General features: G+C 37.1%; 1 protein-coding gene across 2 annotated transcripts in view; it reads left to right on the top strand.

Moving 5' to 3' along the window:
• Window positions 1–27,414, top strand: part of USP33 (ubiquitin specific peptidase 33) — a 57,489-nt gene that overhangs the window by 21,396 nt on the left and 8,679 nt on the right. Inside the window, exons 5-19 of one of the 2 annotated variants that reach the window (XM_066268854.1) lie at window positions 367–519; window positions 3,546–3,648; window positions 4,203–4,272; window positions 6,156–6,269; window positions 7,479–7,557; window positions 9,569–9,989; window positions 14,329–14,469; window positions 15,692–15,813; window positions 18,689–18,861; window positions 18,960–19,054; window positions 20,330–20,363; window positions 23,885–23,930; window positions 24,351–24,531; window positions 24,988–25,114; window positions 26,292–26,461. In XM_066268854.1, coding sequence (XP_066124951.1) covers window positions 367–519; window positions 3,546–3,648; window positions 4,203–4,272; window positions 6,156–6,269; window positions 7,479–7,557; window positions 9,569–9,989; window positions 14,329–14,469; window positions 15,692–15,813; window positions 18,689–18,861; window positions 18,960–19,054; window positions 20,330–20,363; window positions 23,885–23,930; window positions 24,351–24,531; window positions 24,988–25,114; window positions 26,292–26,461 — 2,029 coding nt within the window. The remainder of the gene's footprint in view (window positions 1–366; window positions 520–3,545; window positions 3,649–4,202; window positions 4,273–6,155; window positions 6,270–7,478; window positions 7,558–9,568; window positions 9,990–14,328; window positions 14,470–15,691; window positions 15,814–18,688; window positions 18,862–18,959; window positions 19,055–20,329; window positions 20,364–23,884; window positions 23,931–24,350; window positions 24,532–24,987; window positions 25,115–26,291; window positions 26,462–27,414) is intronic. The other variant, XM_066268855.1, reaches the window with a different exon arrangement.

Below are 27,414 nucleotides of genomic sequence, written 5' to 3' on the forward strand. Positions count from 1 at the left end.
ATGTCATGTGTATTTTTTTGCCAGTCTGATCTCCTAGAACAGTTACTGTGTTATTTTCAATTATTTTCTGGTATTATGCTTGTTTGGAAATTGCAAAGCAGAGTCTTATACTGTTGTGTTTTCTTTTTATTATGAATAGTGGTGAAAAGTGACAATAGAGTATTAGAGCAGGCTTACATATTGCTACTATTCACTGTGTATACTTTAGCAGTTTAAAGAATGTTTTTGGTGTTTGAATATAACTGTTCTCTTTTAAGTATATTGTTACTCATCAGAGGCCAGCAGTTTATCGTCTGTGCTCTTTTGAAATGTTTTCAACTATACCTAGTTCTGGTTCCTCTTCTTTGTCCCTGTGAAATTATATAGGAAACAAAGCATTATCTAACTGTGAACCTTACCACACTTCGAGTATGGTGTTATGCTTGCCGCAAAGAAGTATTTTTGGATAGGAAATTAGGAACTCAGCCTTCATTGCCTCATGTAAGAACGCTTCACCAAACACAAGAAAACAGTGTCCAGGTAATAATCTATATTTATTTAATTAAAACATTAAATATTTTCAGGTACTAATTTCAGAATTTATCATGTAGGTGAAATTTAAAAGAACCCTACCAAACCTGTACTGTAAAACATGCATGTAATGTGCCTCTTTTTTTCAGTTCAAACGTTGAGGCCGGCCTTTGTTTTTTTGTAGAATGACAGGTTAGGGAGAGATTGAAGCCCAGCTCTTTGAAGATGGGAAAGCACCTGATGTGTTTTAAAAACTTAAAAAAAACTGGCTTAAATAATGTTCATTTTTTCTTAACAAGTCTGAATCTAGAAGAGGTGTTAGGCCATATTTGATAGAGAAAAACAAATTCTAATTCAGCTCCCTTTTCCTCATTTACTCCACTCCACCTCCATTTGTATTACTGTGAACATTTACAGTTTATTGAAAACCAGATAGAATATATTAAAACTTAGCATCAGTCTTTGGTAACAAACTATGTATAGACTTGCAAAGATTGAGCACTTAATTTTGAGAATACTCCAGTCATAAAAAAATAGGAAAAGGGAAATGAAAAAATTAGAGTAGTTGGCTTCTAACTTACTCTAGTCATCATTTGCTCTGTATGGTACGCATTAATGAGTTTTTTCCTCATATGTGTTATTGAATTCCTATACTTGCTTTCCTTGATACCAACTCTCAGATTTTTTCTGTTGTATCTTTACATTACATTCTGATAGTAGACATGTATGATAATAAATCCTGCTTGCCTCATATAATATGTAACTTAGGATATGTAACTTAGACAAGGTATACGTGTTGCATTTTTAGTTTCATAGTTGAATGACTCTAGTTAACCATCACTATTACCGTTTCTCCCACTGATATCTATTTATCATTCAGAAATGTGTTTTTTTTTGTCTTTTTTGAGTGTCCTGGTAGTTTGAAAATGTTTTCTTGAACACTTACATTATTAACAAAAATATGATTACTAAAACTTTAATCACGTAAAGAACTGATAACAATTTTTATAAAGGCAGAATGTAAAAGATGACTGAAACGATAAATGCAGGTATTTCACAAAGAAGTACAAATAAAAACACATTGAGAAAATAATCATCGCTGACTAAAGAAACGTAAGTTAAAACAGTGATTGTTGTCATTTCTTCCAGAAGAGATTACACACTCTTAGTGAATGTTAAGTCTGATGGAATAAATGTACTGAAAGTTTTCTTATGGTTTGTAAATAATTCTCTAGTGAGTTATATTTACAATACATAAAAGACATGAATTTAATTTCATTCAACTTCCTAATGATCCATTGTTGAATAAATTACTAGAGGATAAAAGTTACTTGTACACATTTTTTAGAGGTATAAAATTTGTAGGCTCTTTGAACACAATTTTATCAGAGCATTAGTTATAAGAGTATTAGAGGAAAATAGTAACTATTGGAAACCATTTAAAATATTGTTAAAAATTTTAAAATAGAAATTTTTTTCTAGAAAGTAAGATGTTGAATGATTTTTTAAAAGCCTCTGAATTTCTATTTAAATACAACAAAATGAATATACGGGGCTTAAATGTTCAGTATCTACAGATGCCAGGATGATAAAGTAGATGTGTAAAGTTGGTCTATGGGAGGGAGTATGCATGTGTTACAGAGGTGGAATAAAGCTATAGGTTGGAGAACTGGAGGACATGCTAAGTGCATGCTGTTACTCAGTTTCCTTCTCCAACTAAATATACTTTGTTCTTCTGCTATTATAAAGGGAACTTGTAAAATCTGACTTTTATGTGAGTTCACCCAATTTTTAAAATATTAGCTTAAAGTTTTGCTTTGTTGTTGTTGTTACATAGTGTGGGCTAGCAGTTGGCCATCAGATCATAAGTTGCAACCTCTGAATTAAGTAAATTCTTGGGAATTAATATTAGTGTACTTTATTACTATTTAAAACAGATGAATTATTTCATATGCATAAAAGAATGGAAAATAAATATATTGGCCCTGGCCGGTTGGCTCAGTGGTAGAGCGTCGGCCTGGCGTGCGGGGGACCCGGGTTCGATTTCCGACCAGGGCACACAGGAGAAGCACCCATTTGCTTCTCCACCCCCCCTTCCTTCCTCTCTGTCTCTCTCTTCCCCTCCCGCAGCCAAGGTTCCATTGGAGCAAAGATGGCCCAGGCGCTGGGGATGGCTCCTTGGCCTCTGCCCCAGGTGCTAGAGTGGCTCTGGTTGCAACAGAGTGACGCCCAGGAGGGGCAGAGCATCGCCCCCTGGTGGGCAGAGCGTAGCCCCTGGTGGGCGTGCCGGGTGGATCCCAGTCAGGCACATGCGAGAGTCTGTTTGACTGTCTCTCCCCGTTTCCAGCTTCAGAAAAATACAAAATTAATTAATTAATTAATTAACAAGTATCAGAAAAAATATAGAAGTCTATAGGTTAGTTAGTATGTTATGATGGAAAAGCTTTAGTATTTTTTTCCTTTAAAAAGTTAAAAATCTAAAAAGACAGTGTAGGCTATGTGCACTGTTTTTTCTTCTTCTTCTTCTTCTTCTTCTTCTTCTTCCTTCTTCCTTCTTCCTTTTTCTTCCTTCTTCCTTCTTCCTTCTTCCTTCTTCCTTCTTCTTCCTTCTTCCTTCTTCCTTCTTCTTTCTTCTTCGTGAGATAGACAGACTCCTGTATGTGCCCCAACTGGGACCCACCCAGAGAGGGCTGATGCTCTGCTCATCTGGGGCCGTGCTCACAACTGAGCTGTTTTTAGCACCTGAGGGCATGGAGCTGTCCTCTAACCAACTGAACCATAGCTATGGGAGGGGAAGAAAAAGAGGAGGAGGAGGTTAGGAGAAGCAGGTAGTTGTTTCTCCTTTGTGCCCTGACCAGGAATTGAACCTGGGACATCCACATGTCACACTGATGCTCTACCACTGAGCAAACTGGCCAGGGCCTACCTTGAATTCTTAAAATAACATCTATTAAATGTAGACTGTTGATGTATATGAGGTAACATTTTTTAAACTTAAGGTTTTGTTTAAGACTTCTTTCTTTTCTGTTATCAAGGATTTTAAAATACCCAGTAACACAACATTAAAAACTCCTCTGGTTGCTGTATTTGATGATCTGGATATAGAAGTAGAAGAAGAGGGTGAACTTAAGGCAAGAGGTAAAATAAATTCTGTGTAACCCTTCTTTGTATGATATTGCCTGTTTTTTTAGTAAACTGTGTAATGTGAAAAATTTAAAATCTAGAGGTGAAAGGAACTTCTCAGATGATAATTACAAAAAGGAGAATTTTTAAATTCAGCCTAGTAAAATTGTGTTTCCAAAAAAAGCAAACTGACAACTTTGAGTTGTCACTTTACTAAGCAGAGCCCACAGTTTTTAGTATAAGCTATCTGTATATAATTTAGTGCAAATTTTTTGTTTTGTAATTGAGATAAGGAAATTTTAATTCTTCATGTGTATATTTAAATAACTCTGAAAATTAACACGGGTATAAGTCTGACCTGTCTGAGTTGTTATTTTGTATTTTCATAGTATATTTTGTATTTTCTTAATGTTAGGACAGTAGTTTGAGATCCATAATAACTAACATACATAGTTATGTAATCAGTAAACAATCATAAAATCGAATCATTGCATTATTGAATGATGGCATCACTTAATGATGTCACTTAATGACATCACTGAATGATGACATGTACTTTGTCTTAATAGGTCTTACAGGTTTGAAAAATATTGGCAATACTTGTTATATGAATGCAGCTTTGCAGGCTCTTTCAAATTGGTAAGTAGATAAATTACTTTTGTTTGTATAGCTTTTTAAAGTTACTCAGAGCATTTTAAAGTTATGCTGCTGTAGTATTATCAAAAAAAAGAAAAAGGAAAAGTGAGAGGAGAAAATAAATACACATTAATAGTAATATGGGAAAGAGTTAGCAATTCTATTCAATTCCCGTAGCCAACAAAATTTTATAAATGCCTGGCTGTACTTCTGTCATCCCCCGCCAACACACAATTTTTTACCCTCCATTTTCTGAAATCTCCCCATTTAAAAAATTATATTGATTAGGTAAAACTAAATATTTTAATAGTCTTGAAAAGTTATTTTCTCTTTCTTCTTGGGTAACTCTCAAGATAGAGTAGGCAGGAAACTGGGTTGGATGAAATTTTCTGGAAATGCCTATTAGGGCCATCTGGTTTAATGTGTAGCTTAAATCCAATGCTTGTTTATTGATTTTTTTTGACGGGATGATCTATCCGTTGTTGAAAATGGAGTAATGAAGTCCTCTGCCATTACTCTATTGCTATCTATTTCTCCCTTCAGATCTGTTATTTGCTTTATATATTAATATTTAGGTGCTCCTACATTTGATACATACATATTTATAAATGTTAGCCTCTTTTTTTTTTTTTTTTTTGACAGAGAAGAGGAGAGAGTCAGAGAGAAAGACAGACAGACAGGAAGGGACAGAGATGAGAAGCATCAATTCTTCATTGCAGCTTGTTCATTGATTGCATTCTCATATGTGCCTTGAACGTGGGGGCTACAGCAAAGTGAGCGACCCCTTGCTCAAGCCAGTGACCTTGGGCTCAAGCCAGCGATCTTGGGCTTTAAGCCAGTGACCTTTGGGCTCAAGTTAGCGACCATGGGGTCATTTTTATGATCCCAGCTCAATCCAGCGACCCTGCACTCAAACTGGTGAGCCTGTGCTCAAGCCGGCGACTTCAGGGTTTCAAACCTGTGTCCTCTGCATCACAGTCCAACACTTATCTACTGCACCACCGCCTGGTCAGGCACAAATGTTAGCCTCTTCATAATCTGTTTCTCATTATATAATGCCTTTCTTTATCTCTTGTTATAGCTTTTGTTTTAAAGTCTATTTTGTCTAAGTATAGCTCTCTTCTGATAGCATTTGTATGGAATATCTTTTTATGGTAGCTAATTTATAGCAGGCCAGGACTTAGTCCTTTGCTCAGTTTCCTATAACTGAATAGATTCATGGATGTTTCCTCAAGTTAACCAAGCTAATTGCCTTATAAATTGCTAACTTGAGCCACTGAATATATAGCAGCAGTACTACTTAATGGGATGTAGAAGCGTGGATGAAGCAGATTCACTTGAAAGTTAAATTGTGAGCATGTAAGTTGTAAGTTTGAGATGCATCTGGAGTTTAGATGAGTTGTTTGACTTTTCTAAATTTGACTCTCATTGACATACGTGTGAAAATTTAACATTACTCAGGGAACAGTGTATATAGGGACGTGAGGAAAATTAAAGGATCAAGTCCTGAGGAACCCTGATATCTGGTAAGAGTAGAAAGAACAATAAAGAGGGAAAAGAGTTGTCAGAGAGGTAATGAAGAAAAGTACATTACATTGGTTAAGAGAAGGGCTGCTCAAGAATGAGGGGGCAAGTCACCTGTGATAAATGCTACTGAGGGAAGTGAAATGTAATAACTGGATCTGAAGTGTTGCGGACTCTGACATGGTGGACTCAATTCTGGTTCAAATGGATTGAGCAAGAATCTGAAGGAATAAATGTGAAGATATAAAAGAGCAAAGAAATAATAGATACAGGGCTCTGTGCTGTCAGTTCATTGAATGATGAGAAGGCAATCAGTATGAGCTTGATTACACTCCAACATACTTTCTTTTTCTTAAAATTAGCCCACCTTTGACACAGTTTTTTCTTGATTGTGGAGGACTAGTTCGAACAGATAAGAAACCAGCCATTTGTAAAAGTTACCTCAAACTGATGACAGAGCTGTGGCATAAAAGCAGGTATGTACTTAATACATTTGTTTTCTTTATTTTTTTTTAAAAAATATCTAATTTATTGACTTTAGAGATAGAGGAAAAGAGAAGCATCAGTTTGTTGTCCCACTTATTTATGCATTCTTGATTGATTCTCGTATGTGCGTGGACCTTGTATGTTGAACTTGCAACCTTGACATATCAGGATGATGCTCTAACCAATTGACCTACCTGGTCAGGGTGTTGTTTTTAAATGAATATCATAAATATTAAAAGGATGCAGGTGCATTTGTAGAGCTGAAAAATGCAGAAGAGGCAGATTTGAGACAAGTTCACTTTGGGGAATGTCATGTTTGAAACTGAACTTCCAAATGAATCGTGGAGATATAATGTTGAACTGCTGAGGCTTTTGTTACTGAAACTTTAGTTTTAATGCAGCAGTAAACATTCTCACAATGCTAAAATCAGACCATAGATATGTGTATAAATGTTCATTTTTCTTCTTAATGTTTACTGGCTCTAAATTGTTGCATTAAAATAACTGTTTGCTGTACTATTTTACTAATTTTCTTTTGAAGCTATTCAGATAATTGCTTTTACCATTAGTTGGCTTTTTTTTTTGTGACAGAGACAGAGAGAGGGATAGACAGACAGGAGGGGAAAGAAATGAGAAGACTTAATTTTTCATTGTGGCTCCTTAGTTGTTCATTGATTGCTTTCTCATCTGTGCCTTGACCTGGGGGCTACAGCAGAGTGAGTGACCCCTTACTCGAGCCAGTGACCCTGGACTCAAGGCAGCGACTATGGGATCATGTCTGTGATCCCATGATCTATCTGGTGACCTTTGTGCTCAAGCTGGTGAGCCCGTGCTCAAGCTGGCAATCTTGGGTTTCGAACCTGGGTCCTTAGTATCTCAGGCCAGCACTCTTTCCCCTGTGCCACCACCTAATCAGGCACACTTATCTTAATTACCCCAGAAATTTTAAGTAATTAAGTATTTTTGAAACATTATATAGTAGAGTATGATCATTTCATTATAGTAGAAAGCAATAAAATATATCCTATATATCAGTAATAAGCTGTCTGACAAGCCTATGGAACATAATACTGGGCAATTTTGAATGACTTTTTTGAAACACAAACACTTTTTAATTTAGTACTTTCAATTCTTGATTGCTGATTTCTAAAATAAAATAAAAATCACAAATTTCTCATTAAAAATGTTTTGTTCCTTAGGCCAGGATCTGTTGTGCCTACTAATTTGTTTCAAGGAATTAAAACTGTAAATCCAACATTTCGGGGGTATTCGCAACAGGTAAGTCTTCATTGCTTTTTATTCATCATAATAATCTTTAATAAGTTTGAAAAATGCTATTATATAGTACATTATACTGTTATGTAGTCATTGGTATTTCTTTCTAAAAAATTTATTTGTCCATTATTTTTTTAATTATTTTTTTCTTTTGGTGTTTTTATTTACTAGGAATAATTATTTATATTTTATTTCTATTTTTGTACCTTTTAATTTTACATTTTCCCACAAATTTTAAATTTAGTGATGGGTAAATGCAGAGAGGGCAAAAATGGGTTTACAGTAGTTTGTATGGAAAGTAATAAGATACTACAAGAATAACTTCTGTGTTTCACATATAACCTTTGTATGGGGTGGACAAAAGTGGGTTTACAGTTGTAACATTCTTTTTGAGTTAATAATGCTATTGTAATAATCATAACCTGCATGTCTTTTTCCATATGGATAACTGTAAACCTACTTTTGCCCATCCCCGCATATCTCCTTTAGTGGTTTAGCTCTGAAAAGCTCCACATTCTGAGAGAAATTTTCACCTATATTTTCTACATTTTATGCTTTTGTTTTAAAAAAATTTTAATTCTTCAATGTTATTTATTTTATATTACAAATGATCCAAATTTTATTTTTCACAGCTAACAAATTGTACCAAACTACAAATTTAAGACTTAAAATTTCTTTCTTTCTTTTTTTTTTGCATTTTTCTGAAGCTGGAAACAGGGAGAGACAGTCAGACAGACTCCCGCATGCGCCTGACCGGAATCCACCCGGCACGCCCACCAGGGGGCGACGCTCTGCCCACCAGGGGGCGATGCTCTGCCCATCCTGGGCATCGCCATGTTGCGACCAGAGCCACTCTAGCGCCTGAGGCAGAGGCCACAGAGCCATCCCAGTGCCCAGGCCATCTTTGCTCCAATGGAGCCTTGGCTGCGGGAGGGGAAGAGAGAGACAGAGAGGAAGGCGCGGCGGAGGGGTGGAGAAGCAAATGGGCGCTTCTCCTGTGTGCCCTGGCCGGGAATCAAACCCCGGTCCTCCGCACGCTAGTTAAAAAATTTCTTTATTATTGAGTGTTGTGTTTACATTAATATTTAAAATAGGGTCTGTTTCTGTGCTTTTTTTGTGTGTGTGACTGAGACAGAGGGACAAATAGGGACAGATAGACAGGAAGGGAGAAAGTTGAGAAGCATCAATCCTTGATTGCAGTTCCTTAGTTGTTCATTGATTGCTTCCTCATATGTGCTTTGGGGGACTACAGCAGACTAGTGATCCCTTGCTCAAGCCAGTGACCTTGGGATCATGTCTATGATCTCATGCTCCAGCCAGCAACCCAGTACTTATACTGGCTACCTAGGTGTTCCTAACCTGGAACCTCAGCATACCAGGTTGGCGCTATATCTAGCACCACCACTCGTCAGGCTAAAGCTTTATTTTAAACTGAACTTATAAAATATTTGAATTTAGGACATCTCTTCGAATTGTTCTATGAAGCAAATCCATGTTTTCTTTATACCTTAGTCCTCCACTTTTTAGTATATATGCTGCTGAAGTGAGCATACTTTTCCGCTTTCTAAAAATAGCGCTACTGAAACTTGACCTCCAGGTCATATTCAGTTTTATACATACTTTTTGTTTTATTTACATAACTTTTTAGAACTTAGTGCTTCCCATCCCTTCAATACCTTATGTTTTACTGAGTTGTTTTTGTTCAGTATAATGCTGTACATTTAGTTGTTACCAGTTGATAACCACATTTTGTATATTTTTTCTTTTTTTTATTGAGAGAGAATAGAGAGAAGGGAGTAAGGGGAGGAGCAGGAAGCATAAACTCATAGTAATTACTTCTCTTATGTGCCTTGACCAGGCAAGCCTAGGGTTTCGAACAGGTGACCTTGGCATTGCAGGTCAATGCTTTATTCATTGCACGACCACAGGTCAGGCTATATATTTTTCCTTAAGTTTCTACATATATACACATATTTTTAATGAAGTGGTAATATCTATTTTGCTTTTCTATTAGGATGCTCAAGAATTCCTTCGATGTTTAATGGATCTGCTTCATGAAGAACTAAAAGAGCAGGTCATGGAAGTAGTAGAAGAAGATCCTCAAACGGTAACAACTGAAGAGACCATGGAGGAAGACAAGAGCCAATCAGATGTAGATTTTCAGTCTTGTGAATCTTGTAGCAACAGTGATAAAGCTGAAAATGACAATGGCTCTAGAGGCTTTTCTGAAGATAATAATGAAACAACAATGTTAATTCAGGATGATGGGAACAATTCAGAAATGTCAAAAGATTGGCAAAAAGAGAAGATGTTTAATAAGATTAAAAAAGTAAATTCTGAAGGAGAATTAGATAAAGATAGAGATTCTGTGTCTGAAACAGTTGACTTGACCAACCAGGAAACTGTCAAAGTGCAAATACACAGCAGAGCTTCAGGTGACAATTTTAATAATTTCAAAATGGTAGTGTTTCTTTGGTACATAATGGGTGTAAGATACTATATTTGTATTTAAGATACACTTATAGTCCGACCTGTGGTTGCACAGTGAGTGAAGCATTGACCTGGAATGCTGAGGTCATGGTTTTAAAACTCTGGGCTTACCCAGTCATGGCACATTTGAGAAGCAATAAATGAACAACTAAAGTGAAGCAACTAAAGTCTTGCTCCTTCACTCTGTCTTTTTCTTGAAAATTTAAAAAAAAAAAAAAAAAAGATATACTTGTAATTTCACTATTTTCAGATTTTTTTGAGAGAAAATGGCATGTGACTAAAATCAAAACACATTTCTAATTTACGTGTTAATGTTCACTATATTTAGCATAATAAAAATGAAATAGAATGACTAATAGCTTTAGCTTAATATTTTATGTGCAGTATGACTTTATAGTTCAACTATACTAATTTGTAATTTTATAGTTTTTTAACGTTTATTGATTTTAGAGGAAGGGAGAGAGCAGGAAAGAGACAGAAACATCAGTTCCTGTGTGTACCCCGAGCAGGAATCAAACCAGCAACCTCTGCGCTTTGAGACAATGCTAACCCACCGAGCTATCTTTCTAGGGTACAACTATGCTAATTTGAAGGATAATTGAACAGTTATATTTAGGCTCTCTAACTAGTAGAGTTTAGCAAGAGATGCATGTGAGTGTTGAGTTAATGTCATTTTAAGTAGATTCTGTTAAGATCCTGAGAAAACAAAGTAATCCAATTGCAGTTTTTTTTGTTTTTGTTTTTTTTCTGAAGCTGGAAACCGGGAGAGACAGACAGACTCCTGCATGCGCCCGACAGGGATCCACCCAGCACGCCCACCAGGGGGCGATGCTCTGCCCCTCCAGGGCGTCACTCTGTTGCGACCAGAGCCACTCTAGCGCCTGGGGCAGAGGCCAAGGAGCCATCCCCAGCGCTGGGCCATCTTTGCTCCAATGGAGCCTCGCTGCAGGAGGGGAAGAGAGAAACAGCGAGGAAGGAGAGGGGGAGGGGTGGAGAAGCAAATGGGCGCTTTTCCTATGTGCCCTGGCCGAGAATCGAACCCGGGACCCCTGCACACCGGCCGACGCTCTACCACTGAGCCAACCGGCCAGGGCCCAATTGCAGTTTTGTAAACTTATATACTGTTAGATTTATTTAATTAATTTTTATTCTTCTTTTCCAAGTGAGAGGGGAGATAGCGAGATAGTCTCCTGCATATGCCCTGACCAGAATCCACCCAGCAACTCCTGTCTGGGGTTGATGCTCTGCTCATCTGGTGCCATGCTCACAACTGAGTTATTTTTAGCGCCTGAGGTAGGGGCTCCATGGGGCCTCCTCATCCTCATCACCTGGGGCCCAATGTCCTTGAACCAATCCAGCCATTGCTGTGAGGGGAAGAAAGAGAGACAGAGGAGAGAGAGAGAGAAAAGGGGAAGGAGAAGGGGTGGAGAAGCAAATGGTCGCTTCTCCTGTGTGACCTGACTGGGAATTGAACCCGTGACATCCACATGCTGGGCCAGTGCTCTATACCACTGAGCCAACTCTCCAGGGCCCACTGTTAGATTTGAATTGCTGTCATTGTGGTCACATCAGCTATGAAATATTTAGTGTATGTTTTAGGGCAGGAGTTCAATTATAATGAACCTTGTTATGATATATTCTAATACTAGTCAGTGTTTCTTTGAGAAAGAGCAAGGAATCAAATGAAAGATGTTGAGCTAGATTGCTTGGCATTTTACATTTATTTCTTCAAGAGTTATTTTATCTTGGCTTAATGTGATATTTAGTTCTCCAAAGCACGTAAAATTGAACCATCAGAGGTTCAAATTATCTGATCTTAAACCAAGTGGCAGACAAGTAACAAAAATAGTTTTTTGGGTTTTTAAAAAATATTTTATTTTATTTATTCATCTTACAGAGGAGAGGGAGAGACAGAGAGAGAGAGAGAGGAGAGACAGAGAGAGAGAAGGGGGGAGGAGCTGGAAGCATCAACTCTCATTGACCAGGCAAGCCCAGGGTTTCGAACCAACGACCTCAGCATTTCCAGGTCGATGCTTTATCCACTGTGCCACCACAGGTCAGGCCAAAAATAGTTTATTATCTTCTGTAATTACTAAAGAGAGAACTACCAAACAATTTATTTAGGTATTTGAATGAACCCAAAATTCCTTCTTGAGGAAAAGGTATTTTCTTTTTTTGACAGAGACAGACAGACAGACAGACAGGAAGGGAGAGAGATGAGAAGCATTAATTCTTTGTTGTGGCTCCTTTGTCTCCATTGATTGCTTTCTTATATGTGCCTTGACTAGGGGGTGGGAGGGCTGCAGCAGAGCCAGTGAGCCCTTGCTCAAGCCAGCGACCATAGGGTCATGTCTATGAGCCCACGCTAAAGCTAGCGACCTCAGGGTTTCAAACCTGGGTCCTCTGCATCCTAGTTCAATGCTTTATCCACTGTGCCACCACCTGGTCAGGCAGAAAAGGATATTTTCTTAACCAGAGGAATACTTGTGGTTCGTTCACCTGTGTACATAAAGGTCTTCTAGTCAGGAAAACAGGTTAGGTTCCTTAATTATACTGCACTTATATTTAGAAGTTTAGATGTGTTTAGAAGTTGAATAGTTAGTATATGAAATGTCAGCATTGAAGGACTTAGCCTAGATTGCTGTCCAGCCCTTCCATGTAAACATCCTGGTTTAGAACATACACATTCTTTATTGCTCCATAGCAGGTTTGTTCATATTATTTTTATTTATTTATTTATTTTCTTTAGTGAGAGAAGGGAAGACAGAGAGACAGACTCCCACATGCGCCTCTACCGGGCTCCACCTGGCAAGCTCAATAAAGGGCGATGCTTTGCCCAACTGGGGTGTTACTCCATTGCTCAGCAATCGAGCTCTCAGTGTGTGAGGCAGAGGCCATGGAGCCATCCTCAGTTCCCGGGGCCAACTCATTCCAGTTGAGCCATGACTGCAGGAGGGGAAGAGAGAGAGAGAGAGAGAGAGAGAGAAATGAGAGGGGCAGAGGTGGAGAAGCAGATAGGCACTTCCGTGTGCCCTGACCAGGAATCGAACCAGGACATCCACACACCAGGCCGATGCTCTACCACTGAAGCAACTGGCCAGGGCCAGGTTTGTTCATATTCATAGTAACTAATTGACCTAGAACAGGGATCTGAGCTTTTGTATATTTTAAAGACCTGACTAGAAAAAGAAAAAAAGACCTGACTAGAAAATGTGACAAAGACCATTGGCACACATAACCTAAAATATTGACTATCTGATCCTTGGCAAGAAACATTTGCCAATACCTGACCTAGATCATATTAATTTTATTCCCTTCAGAAAGGTCTAGAGTGAGTCTCCTCCCTCCTTTCCCCCTCAAATTATATAGTCTGCTTTTAGTCATGGTGGAGATAACGAAAAATGCCTATGTGAGAGGAATTTATTTTGCATTATTTGGACAATCCCTGAAATTACTCTGTTTCAGAGTCTCTTATGAACAATTCTTAACTCAAATACTTACTGAGCACAGTCCTTTACTATGGAATGCATGTTATGTACTGAGAATGCAAGAGCAAAGTATCAAGAATACACTCATGAAGCTTATATTTTATTAAATACAACTTTTTTTTTCATTTTTATTGATTGATTTTAGAGAGACAGAGAGGAAAGGGAGAGAGACAGAGAGAAGCATTCATTTGTTGTTCTACTTAGTTGTGCATTCATTATTTGCTTACTGTATATGTCCTGACTGGGGTTTGAACCCTCAACCTTAGTTTCAGGACAATGCCCTAACCAACTGAGCTAACTGGCTAGGGCTATTTTCTTGATCCATAATTTAATTCCAATAAAGGTCCTTTCCTGAAAAAGGGTCAATTTTCTTTTATCACAGTAAGAATAAAATAATTTATGGTTATGCATACCTAAGTTTCTTCTTAGATTTTGATTACTATGTTAGTTTTGGAAGATAATCTTTTTTTCCCACATTGTTTTAAAAGCTTTTTAAAAAACTGTCTTAAGTATCTTTTTTTAAAATACTAAATTAGAAAAAGTACAGTTCTCTTTGGCTTTATATTTCTACTGCTCTCTTCCTGAATTGTTTAGAATAGTAATGTGTTATAAACATTTACTGAATTCCTAGGGGCACAATCACTGTTACTTCCCTTAGCACTTTGTTTATCAAGTATTTGACCTGATATTTATTAATGTGAATCTCAAATGAAGAAACTTTAACATAATTAACATTATTTGACGGGTGGTATATTTTTACTATTTAAGGTAATAATACAAATTTTAAATATTACAGAATATATTACTGATGTCCATTTGAATGAACTATCTACATCACAGATTCTTCCATCAAATGAAGGTGTTAATCCACGATTATCAGCAAGCCCTCCCAAATCAGGCAATTTGTGGCCAGGATTGGCACCCACACAAAAAAAAGGTAGGTATTTCAGTTACTCAGGTTACTTTGTTTTGATCAGTTAGTGTTAATTATGAAATATTATTCAGTCCTTTAAAATTGACAGCATAATTTTATACAATCATTCAGTGTTTGTGTGACACAAATTTACATACAGTAAAGTCACTCTTGGTATGATATCTGAGTTTTAACATATGCATAGATTGTTTTTACCACCCCCACAAACTGAATATACATAGAACAGTTCCAGTGTCCTAAAGAATTTCTTTATATTACTCCTTATAATCAGACCATCCCACTACCCCTTCCTAAGGACTAGCTCTGTTGCTCTGTTCTCTATTCTTACTGTTCTGCCTTTTCCATAATGCTATATAAATGGAACTATACAGTATGTAGTCTTTTGAAACGGGCTTCTTTGACTTAGTGTAATGCATTTGAGATAATAGTTACATTGCATGTCTGAATTGTTCCTTTTTATTACTAGTGTTTCATTGGATTTCTGTACTACTGTTCATTCATTCACTCATTGAAGGACATTTGAATTGTTTACTGTTTTTGGCAGTATGATTTCGTTGCTATAAGCATTCATGTACAGGTTTCTATATGAGCATAAGTTTTCATTTGTCTAGAATAAATACCTGGAAGTGAGTTTATTAGGTTTTAGGCTTAAGGTAATATGAAATTGTTGTCAAGAGTGACTTATTATTTTGCATTCCTACTAGCTATATGAGAGCTTCATGATCATAAATGTAAAACTATTAAACTTTTAGAAGATATAGGAAAAAGTCTTAATGACCTTGTGTTAGACAAAGAATTCTTTAAAGATATCAAAAGCATGATCCATAAAAGAAAAAATTGAATACTTTCTTGGCAGAAGACACTGTTAAGAGAATGAAAGGATAAGATGGGAGAAAATATTTGCAAGTCATGTAGCTGACAAAGCACTTGTATCTAGAATATATAAAGAACTCTCAAAACTTAATTATAGAATCATTTTTTCAAATATACCTTTCCTGGGAATCAATAACAAACAGGTAAAAGCAAAACTGTTCTGACTGAAGTCATGATGAGGAGACTGAACCCCTCCTGTTTAACTCGGTTTCTCATTTTTTTAAGCAATGCTCTTGAATAGTTTTTTGACAGTTTTCTATGGTATAGTATTATATAGTTAAATATTCCAAAGAAAAATGCTAAAGGAACTACTTTGATTTTTTAAAAAAAATTTTCAACACTTGTTTTTCAGTTCTAGCTCAATCGGTATCTTCCCCAAAGAGAAAAAAACAACATAAGAAATACCGAAGTGTCATTTCAGACGTATTTGATGGAACAATCATTAGTTCAGTGCAGTGCCTGACTTGTGATAGGGTGAGTATGAAGGAATTATAATACACAGGAATTTTTTTGTCTAATTCTGGTGTAAAAAAACAGTAAAAAACCTGACAAGGCCTGACCTGTGGTGGCACAGTGAATGAAGCGTCGACCTGGAAATGCTGAGGTCGCCGGTTCGAAACCCTGGGCTTGCCTGGTCAAGGGACATGTGGGAGTTGATGCTTCCTGCTCCTCCCCCCTTCTCTTTCTCTGTCTCTCTCTCTCCTCTGTCTCTCTCCTCTCTAAAAATGAATAAATAAAATTAAAAAAAAAAACAAAACCTGACAAAATGGTATGAAAAGTTTAACTTCCCATCAGTAGCAAGGAGCTACTGATATTATACCTGTGTTTCTTGTGTTTAGATCAGTACAATTGATTCTAGGCATAGAATTTGTTTTTTAGAAGTAATAACAACATAGTTCTTAAAGGATGAGTCTTGACTCATCATTGGACAGGTATGCATTAGTAGGAAGAATTAACTCCATTCTTCATCTCTGGTCACATAAAATGATGATATGATGCTCAACAGTAAGAATTGATAACACATTTGCTCGACAAGGTGGTGGCACAGTGGATAGAGCATTGGACTGGGATGCAGAGAACCCAGGTTCGAAACCCCGAGGTTGCTATCTTGAGTTCAGGGTCTCTGGCTTGAGCCCAAAGGTCACTGCTTGAAGCCCAAGGTTGCTAGCTTGAGCAAGGGTTCACTTGCTCTGCTGAAGGCCCCCCACCCCCGATCAGAGCACATATGAGAAAGCAGTCAATGAACAACTAAGATGCTGCAGCGAAGAATTGATGCTTCTCATCTCTCTCCCTTCCTGTCTGTCTGTTTCTATCTGTCCCTCTCTTTGACTCTCTGTCTCTGTCACACACACAAAAGAACTGGTAACCTGCGTATTCTCATAAGGATGAAATAAATATGCTGGGAAATTGCTATTCACAGCAATAGGCTGTGATTGTATATTCTATATTTGGTTGTATGGCTTATAAATATTGTGTCATGTTAAGATTGTGGCTCAGATAATAAAGGTAATATCAAATCCATACACAAGAACAGCATACATTAAAATGATCACAGAGCTTTTCTTTAAGAACATTTTTACTTCTGTGTGGGAGTGAATAACCTGACCAATGGTGGTGCAGTGGATAGAGTGTTGACCTGGGATGCAGAGGTCACAGGGTGACCCTGAGGTTGCAGCTTGTGCACAGAGTGACTGGCTTGAGCATCGAGTCATCAACATGATCCCCAGGGTTGCTGGTTTGATGCCCAAAGATGCTAGTTTGAGTAAAGGGTCACTAGCTTGGCTTTTGTCTGCACCCCTCACCCCGTCAAGGCACATATGAAAAAACAAACAATGAACAACTAAAGTGACGCAACTATGAGTTGATGCTTCTTATCTTTCCCCTTTCTTATCTCTCTCTCCCTCTCTAGCAAAACAAACAAATAAACAAAATTCTTAAGCTTTTAATTGGGTCATTTTAATGTATGCTGATTTGGTACCAAATATATTTTTTTTTCTTTTTTTTGACAGAGACAGAGAGATAGATAGATAGGAACAGACAGATAGGAAGAGAGAGATGAGAAGCATCAATTCTTTGTTGCAGCACTTTAGTTTATTGTTTTCTCATATGTGCCTTGACCAGGTGGATCTAGCAGAGTAAGTGACCCCTTGTTCAAGCCAGCGACCTTTGGGCTCAGGCCAGTGACCATGGGGTCATGGCTATGATCCCACGCTCAAGCCAGCAACCACATGCTCAAGTTGGTGAGCCCATGCTTTAGCTGGCGACCTGGGGGTTTTAAACCTGGGTCCTCTGTGTCCCAGTCCGATGCTCCATCTACTGTGTCACCACCTGGTCAGGTGTTACCAAATACTTATATAGACTTATCATCAAATGTTTTCAGCTTTTTATTTTATTTTATTTTTTTTAAATAAATCTTTCAAGATTATTTTTTTATTATTCATTTTTTTAGAGAGGAGAGAGAGAGAGAGAGAGAGAGAGAGAGAGAAGGGGGGGAGGAGCTGGAAGCATCAACTCCCATATGTGCCTTGACCAGGCAAGCCCAGGGTTTTGAACTGGCGACCTCAGCATTTCCAGGTGGACGCTTTATCCACTGTGCCACCACAGGTCAGGCCAAATGTTTTCAGCTTTTTAAAGATTACATACTAGGTTTTACAACTTTTTTTTAAAACAAATTTAAAAACTATTAGGACAAGTCATTTCCCAAAATAAATGCAGTAGTGCTTAAGAGTTTGTACCTCAAGCGACAGTGGCTAGGTATAAGGTAATTCTCTATGCTGCAGTGTCCTCAGCTAATGGGTTGTTAGTAGTTATCTCATAAGGTCTATGTGAAGATTAAATTTAGAACAGCACTTGGTACAGAGCAAGTGTTTTGCTGTTATTACGATCAGCAGTTTGATTTTTTTTTTTTTTTGTATTTTTCCGAAGTTAGAAGCAGGAGACAGACAGACTCCCGCATGTGCCCGACTGGGATGCCCCCAGCATGTCCACTCGGGGGCGATGCTCCGTCTCGGCTGGAGCCATTCTAGCGCCTGAGGCAGAGGCTATGGAGCCATCCTCAGCGCCCGGGCCAACTTTGCTCCAATGGAGCCTTGGCTGCAGGAGGGGAAGAGACAGAGAGGAAGGAGAGGGGGAAGGTTGGAGAAGCAGATGAGTGCTTTTCCTATGTGCCCTGACTAAGAATCGAACCTAGGACTTCACATGCCAGGCTGGGCCAACACTCTGCCAACCGGCCAGAGCCAGCAGTTTGATATTTTTGTTTATTGTAACTTGATTTGATATTTGTAGTCTAAAATCTATCCTCAAATGTTTATGCTGGATTATTTTTATACCTTTCTTAAAACAATTTTAGGTGTCTGTAACCCTTGAAACCTTTCAAGATCTATCTTTGCCAATTCCTGGCAAGGAAGACCTTGCTAAGCTGCATTCATCGAGCCATCCAACTTCCATAGTCAAAGCAGGATCATGTGGCGAAGCATATGCTCCACAAGGGTGGATAGCTTTTTTCATGGAGTATGTGAAGAGGTATGTAAATGTTTTTTAAAAATTAATTGATTGTTAAAATTGCTGTTTCTGCTGTACTGGCAGAACACTTCCTTTTTTTCCTATCAATAATGTTTCAGGTTTGTTGTCTCATGTGTCCCTAGCTGGTTTTGGGGTCCAATAGTAACCTTGCAAGATTGTCTTGCTGCCTTCTTCGCTAGAGATGAACTAAAAGGTAAGAAATATTAAATAGTTTTTATCTGTGGCTAAATTGTTGTGGGTCTTTTAAAATACCAGTAGGACTAAATATAAAATATATTCATAAAAGCTAAGTTTTAAGGAGTTTTAGTAGTACTTGGCCATATTGCCATAGTGCCAGTATCTATCATGGTGACATACATAAATACCACAAATCATAACCTGACCAGTGGTCGCACAGTGGATAGAGTGTTGACCTGAGATGCTGAGGACCTAGGTTTGAAACTCTGAGGTGGTTCTCTTGAGCGTGGGCTTACTAGCTTGAGCACAGGGTCATTGGCTTGAGCATGGTATTGTAGACATGACTCCATGGTTGCTGGCCTGAGCCCCAGGTTGCTGGCTTGATCAAGGGGTCACTGGCTCAGCTGGAGTGTCCCAGTCAAGGCACATATGAGAAGGAATCAATGAACAACTAAAGTTACAACTATGATTTGATGCTTCTCATTTTCTCCCTTGCTCTCTGTCTCTGTCTCTCTTGTGCAAAAAAAAAAAAAAAAAAAAAATCACAAATCACATCCTGAAATAATTTATACGATTTCTATAGTACAAGACAAGATGATATGTGAGGTGTTTTAAAGCTGCTCAAGGCCAGACCAGGAGGTGGATAGAGCATTGACCTGGGATGCTTTAAGGCCGCTGGCTTGAGCCCAAGGTCACTGGCTTGAGCAAGGGGTCACTGGCTTGGCTGGAGCCGTCTGGTTAAGGCACTTAGCAGAAAGCAATCAATGAACAACTATGGTGCCACAACGATTAGTTGATGCTTGTAATCTCTCCCTTTCTGTCTGTCTGTCCCTGTCTGACTCTGCCCCCTCTTGCTTAAAACCAAAACAGAAAACACACACAAATAAAAAACTGCTCAAGGATTTAAAAAAGAGAAAATTCAATCAGTATAAAAGACTTACATATTTGAACCAGTCTGACTAGTCTCTGACTTCCTTCACAATATTTAAGATCCTTCAGTATTTTTATATGTGCAGCACCTTGCTGTTATGTGTAGATTTTGTTGAGTGAGTAAATGGAAAGAAAGGATGTTCTTTGGGATGGGCCTTCAAGGTTGAAAAGAGAGGGAGGTGAAGGGTGCTTTAGGCCGGGTAAACATTATGAGCTAACTCTTGAGCAGAGACTAAAATACATGAGCCTTGTGTTACTGTGCTGCAAGGTCAGCATATGACAAACTCAAAAGAATCGCAGAACCAAAGAAAATTCCTTGCTTTTAACTTGCGAGGCATGACCAGGTCTGTTCTATTTTCAGGTGACAATATGTACAGTTGTGAAAAATGCAAAAAGTAAGTGTCATTGACAGTGCTTGTAATTACATATTTTGTATTTTAGATGGTATTATTATTATTATTATTACTTTTTGGTTATTTGAATTGGGCATATGGTGTTAAAATTCCACTTTATTTAGAAAAATAAAGGCGTGTGATCTTTGTCCTAAAAAAGTAGAGAGACTGGTTATTCTGTAAAACAAATTTGAAGCACAAATTTAACAAGTTTAATAGACTTATCTAAGATGTGAAAGTTTATTTTGAAATTTAAAATAAGTATGTAATTTTGCACAAAATATTTTCTAAATACATTATAAAAGATATACTAGGATATATAACATGCATTTTCATTACATAAATTAAGCTTTGTTATCATAAATAGGAGATACTCTCTTCTGGATTACCATGTTAGCAGGCTAGATTCAGGAAGGGAAAGAGGCTATAGAGGGCACACAGTTTCAAATCTGTAAAATCTGTAAAATTCAGCAGGTACCAACTTTGATGGTACCTGCTGTATGATGGCAGAACTGCAAGATAGGTAAGAAAAGTATGATTTTGTTTCTTTATATATACTAGTAGTTGCCTATTTCTGTGTTGTAATAAATTTAGGCTTTTAAGGTTTCTTGGTGGTAAGTTAGAAAAGTTATTAGTTATGCCTGACTAGTGGTGGTACAGTGGATAGAGCATTGACCTGGGACGCCTAGGTCCCAGGTTCGAAACTCTGAGGTCACCAGCTTGAGCATAGGCTTACCAGCTTGAGCATAGGTTGCCAGCTCGAGTGTGGAATCATCAGCATCATCCCAAGGTTGCTGATTTAAGCAAGGGGTCACTGGCTTGGCTGGATCCCCTGGTCAAGGCACGTATATGAAGCAATCTGTGAACAACTGAAGTATGACAACTATGAGTTGATGCTTTTCATCTTTCTTCCTTCCTGTCTCTCTTGTACACTAATAAAAAAAAATAATTAGTGAGTTCAAGGCAAATAATATTTGTGATAGAGTGAACTGGTAAATATTTTTTAAATCTCTGTAATAGAAAAATAGTGGCCTCCTAATAAGATTGAGAATCTTTATAATACAAATTCTGTCTGTTCCCAGTAACCACAGGGCAATGTTGATCTTCGTGACAAATAGGAATGGTATATTTGGTCAATAAGTATGAAAGACTGCCTTGTACTTTCTAAGAAAAAATTGCACTTCTAGAGAACAGGAAAATATTATTTGTCCTTGAAGCTGTATCTAGCTGAAGAGGGTGTTGGCCTGAAGGGGGAACCTGGTTTAAAAAAAAAAACTTGCAAACTAGGACAAAGATAGTACTAGTGAAGATGGAAAAGAACCTTGCAACTACCTCCAAATCCAAAGTAGAGATATTTCAAGTGTATATTTATATAGCTTATTACTAATAAGCAGCCTTTATGACAAGTTGTTTCCACTTTTAAGAATAGAGATTTTATTTGTGACAACATGAATGTATCTTGAGAGTATCATGGAAAGCAAAAGAAGTCAGATGGCAAAGGACAAGAACCAAATGACTTTTCACTTGTGGAATATACAACAGAAAGCAATAAATATACAAATAAAACCAACGAACAAATCTCACAGATACACACAACCGTATAGTGGTTACCAGGGGGGAAGGAGGATGGTGGGAGGATGAAGAAGATAAAGGAGGTCAAATACCATATTCCCCATGTATAAGACGCTCCCATGTGTAAGACACACCTTAATTTTGGGGCCCAAAATTTGAAAAAATATATATTACATAAAGTTATTGAACTTAAGTTTTATTTATCATAAAATTCATAGAAGTCCTTGTTCCTGTCAGAACTCCCATTCATTAGCTTGTTGTCCTCATCTGTGTCTGATGATGAATCACTGTCTTCAAAAATGAGCACAAAAACAAGCACCAAAAAGCGGAAATGCAAGTAAAAAAACTACAACCACTGTATAAGATGCACCCAGTTTTTAGACCTCAAATATTTTAAGAAAGGGTCCATCTTATACATGGGGAAATATGGTATATGGTGAGGGAAGGAGACTAGACCTTGGGTGGTGAGCACATGGCATTTTATAGAATTATACACTTAAAACTTAACATAATTATTGATCAGTGTTATTACTAGCCAGATAGCTTGGTTGGTAGAGCATTGTTTTGAAGCACAGAGGTTGCTGGTTAGATCCCCAGTCTCTTTCCCTCCCTCTCTCTCCCTCTCTTCTTCTTTCTCCCTCTCTCTCTCCTTCTCTTCCTCTCTCTCCCTCCCTTTCTTCCTTTCTCCCTTTCCTTCTTCCCTCCCTCTCTCTTCCTCCCTTCTTTCCTCACTCTCTCTCATTCTCCCTCTCTCCCTCTCCCTCCCTTTCCCCTCCCTCTTTCTCTTTCTCCTTCCCTCATTCCCTCCCTTTCTCTGAATAAATAAAAAAAAAATAAAAATAATCTTAAAAAAGAAAAGTTATAATATATTGACCTGACCAACCAATTCTGTGAAATTTGGTTTTTATTTTACCCAGTTTTACTTGATAATTGGGATGTTAATAAAGGCATAGTCAGGCCATATATAGTAGAAATTCTGTTTTAAAAAATTAATTTTCTTTCAATTATAGTTGACATTTAGTATTATATTAGTTTCAGATGTATAGCATAGTGGTTAGACTTTTTTTTTTTTTTTTTGCATTTTTTCTGAAGCTGGAAACGGGGAGGCAGTCAGACAGACTCCCTCATGCGCCCGACCGGGATCCACCCGGCATGCCCACCAGGGGGCGATGCTCTGCCCATCCGGGGTATTGCTCTGTTGCAACCAGAGCCATTCTAGCGCCTGAGGCAGAGGCCCTGGAGCCATCCTCAGTACCTGGGCCAACTTTGCTCCAATGGAGCCTTGGCTGCGGGAGGGGAAGAGAGAGACAGAGGAAGGAGAGGGGGAGGGTGGAGAAGCAGATGGGCGCTTCTCCTGTGTGCCCTGGTCGGGAATTGAACCCGGGACTCCTGCACGCCAGGCTGATGCTCTACCACTGAGCCAACCGGCCAGGGCTGGTTAGACAATTTATGAAACTTACAAAGTGGTCACCCTGATAAGTTAGTACCCATCTGACACCATACATAGTTATTACAGTAATATTGACTGTATTCCTTGTGTTACACTTTACATCCCCATGACTATTTTGTAACTGCCAAGTTGTACTTCTCAATCCCTTCTGTTTCCACCCAGCCCCTTAACCACCCTCCTATCTAGCAACCATCATTTTGTTCCCTGTATCTGTTTGCTTTTGTTTTGATTGTTTATTTATAAACTAATCTTCATCAACAAATCTCACAACTCTAAATTTTTATTACTGATAGTTTAAATAATTTTTTTACAATAAGGGACTCCAATCTTTTATTAGTGCTTATTTTTAAATATGTAGCACATAATTCAGTAGTACTTTTAGTGTAATATCGTTTGTTTCTTCATTTTCTAAAAGATTTTATTGAATATTTGAAAATACTAAAGATTTTGTCTATTCATATGGGAAACAGGTTTATTTTAATTGTTTTTCTTTTACCCTTAGGTTGAGGAATGGAGTAAAGTTTTGTAAAGTACAAAAGTTTCCTGAGGTATGGGGTTTTATTAAATTCAGTTTATTTTATCTGGTAGGGATATAACGCATTAGTAGTAAATTTTTTAGCATGGGTAAAGAATGGACTGGTTCTATTGACCAGTTGTACTATTAGGATTATCTATTTTTAAAATACTGAGTTATATACCAAGTAAGTGCCCTTTCCAGTGAAATTATGTTTAACCCAGCTTAATCAGACATTGTAGGATTTTTTCAGGTATAAGCCTAAAATGAGGAAGCCCAGTAGCTGTAAACTTCATACCATGTTTCATTTATTTCCATGTTTTAACATTCCTGGAATCTGGTTATCATAATTGCAGGATAATGTTAAACTTTGAGACTTAATTCAACATGTATGTTAAATAGACTCCTTTAACATATAAAACAATAGAATCTTAATCTTGCCTTTCTCTTTTAGATTTTATGCATCCATCTTAAAAGATTCAGACATGAACTGATGTTTTCCACCAAAATCAGTACCCATGTTTCATTTCCACTGGAAGGTCTGGATCTTCAGCCATTTCTTGCTAAAGACAGTCCAGCTCAAATTGTAACCTATGATCTTCTGTCAGTCATTTGCCATCATGGCACTGCAAGTAGTAAGTACACAGGTTTGACATGTGTTCTCAGATTAAATTAAAAATAGTAGATATCTGAGTTAATCTTTTAAGTGAGACCTACCTGATTGCACAAAAGAAAAAAGTGGTAAAAATAGATTTTTGCTATTTATTTTTATTTTACTTTGGTTATTAAAAATGTCAAAAAATTTTAGGAAATTTAATAATTTAACTCTGAATTTTGAAATACTGGAAATAATATTTTGTATAAATATAAGGACCATTAAATAAGGACTTTAACATCATTTTTAGCATGGGTTTTATAAATTCACATTTTCTATCCTTGTTTATAGTTCCTCAGGATAACATACATACTGGAAAGAAATACTAGCGTAGTTCTTGCTATATCTCTGTCTCTGCTAAGAACTTTGACTATAAAAATAGTTTAGCTTCCATTCTTGCATTAATTGATTTAAAATTTTTTCCTTTTAAATTCAGGTGGACACTATATTGCCTACTGCCGAAACAATTTAAATAGAGTCTGGTATGAATTTGATGACCAGAGTGTCACCAAAGTTTCAGAATCTACTGTACAAAATGCAGAAGCTTATGTTCTTTTCTACAGGTAAAGAAGTACCTCACAGATAGGCTATTTTAACAAATTACATCTCACTTTGGGGTTATCAGTGACTTCTGAGACTTTTAAAATGGATTGCTGAGTCAAGATTAGAAATTATTTTACTCTCATTTCATTATGTGAGTAAAATAAAGTGAAAGGTTGTACTCAGAATGATCCTTTAAGAAAATGTTACATCATTTAGTTGAAAGGCAAAAGAATATGCGGTTGACCCTTCAACAACAAGGGTTTGAACTTTTCTAGGTTCACTTATATGTGGATTGTTTTCAATAAATACCTGTACTATTTTCAGTCTGTGGTTGAGAGTCTGTGGATATGAAGGACTGACTGTTATGCATTGATCTGTGGAATTTTATATAGAAAATTTGAGTTTTTACAGATTTTATTATCTGTAGAGGGTGCTGGGACCAATTCTCTGTGGATACCAAGGGATAAGTAAGTTTTGGGGGAGTCAAAAGTTATGTGGAATTTGAATGTATGGGTGGGGGTAACTTGCCTTAATTCCCTGCTTTGTTCAAGGGTTAACTGTATTTTCTTTTAGGAGTATTGGTTTTAATTTAAAAAAAATTAGGCACTGATGGTAGGAATTAGGTACAAAATTTTTTCTTAAAACAGCTAATAAAAAAGGTAAATCTTATACTAAAAAATACCAATTTTAGCTTTTGCCAGGTAGCTCTGTTGGTTAGAGCATCATCCTGATAGGCCAAGGTTGCAGGTTCAATCCCAAGTCAGGGCATATACAAGAATTAACCAATAAATACATAAATAAGTGGAACAACAGATCGATGTTTCTTTCTCTCTCCCTCTCTCTTCATAATTCATAATTAACTTTAAAAAAATTTTTAAAAACCCCAATTTAATAAATGATTAAGTGTTAGCTACTGAAACAGCAAACAGATGAACTATATAGATTAGTTTTGTTAACATTTGTTAAAAAATGTTTATATGGATACTAGTAGTTAAGACACAGTATTGCCCCTAGATTTGTATATATAATATGTTGGGGGTTGATACAAGGTATATTTCTCTTGAATAATTCCCAAGATCTAGTAAGATTCACAGTATTAATAAGTATGCTAAGTCTAATAATGAAGAGGAAAAAATCTACTTAGGAGTCTAATGGAATAAAATGTGTATGAATTTAAAGAATTATTGTTCTTAATAGGAAGAGCAGTGAAGAAGCACAAAAAGAGAGGCGAAGGATATCAAATTTGTTGAACATAATGGAACCAAGTCTCCTTCAGTTTTATATTTCTCGACAATGGCTAAATAAATTTAAGACCTTTGCAGAACCTGGTCCTATTACAAATAATGATTTTCTCTGTATTCATGGAGGTAAGAAATTCTGTAATGTAAAGTAAAGGTAGTGGTGTACTGTTAAATAATTTAAATATTAGGAAAGACCCAAGAATTTTCCTCTTATTTATTTCTGATTTCCTCATCTGCAGTTCAGCTTAAATGTGTTTAATTCACTATGGTTTCAGAAATTGGGCTTTTTCTTCTAATTGTAGGCAATCTGTCGCCTCTTCATAAACGGGTATTTATTGAATACCTGTTCCAAACCCTGTGCTATGTATATCCTGAGAGTAGCGAAGGTACTATTTCGGTTCTCAAAGCTCTAATTCCATAGTAAAGACAGATACATAGACAACCAATTATGGTACAGTAAGCATTTACATTACACATTATTTTTCTCAGCCAAGAGGCACTTGGTACCAACTATATCTTGACTCCTATCCCTTTTGTCTAATGAAAAGCTGGCTCTTCTCCTAAGTGTAATGTACTTAGAATTTAACAAAAAACCTCATATAGTTATTTGTCAAATACTTATGCCTTTGTGATTGACTATGTTAGTGTTTGTTCCCATGGAAAATGACACTTTAGTGTGACACCTTAATTATATAAGACTTGATATTCTCACTAATTAAATTTTTCAGTGAAATTAAAAGAGATAGTAGGAATATCCTATATTGGATTTAGAAATCTAAACATTGAAAATATATCTATCTGTATGTGAATTTTTCTTCCATTTCCCATCTTGAAATAGGCTCCTCCTGTTCTAAATCTCCCCATGAACCTTTTATGCCGTTTATCTGTGCCTGCCTTTTACTCCAGTTATTTACATAAGTGCTTCATTTCTTCTGCTACCACATAAGCTCCAGGAAGGAAAGGCTGTTTCTTATTTATCTCTGAAATCCCCCATATTGAAGGCTTAGTAATGATTTACATAAGTTAAATACTTGAAGACCTTGGTTTACTGATTGTTTTCTGTTTCAAGAAACACTCAT

The sequence above is a fragment of the Saccopteryx bilineata genome, chromosome 3 (genome assembly GCF_036850765.1).
Source record: "Saccopteryx bilineata isolate mSacBil1 chromosome 3, mSacBil1_pri_phased_curated, whole genome shotgun sequence".
NCBI classification, from domain to species: domain Eukaryota; kingdom Metazoa; phylum Chordata; class Mammalia; order Chiroptera; family Emballonuridae; genus Saccopteryx; species Saccopteryx bilineata.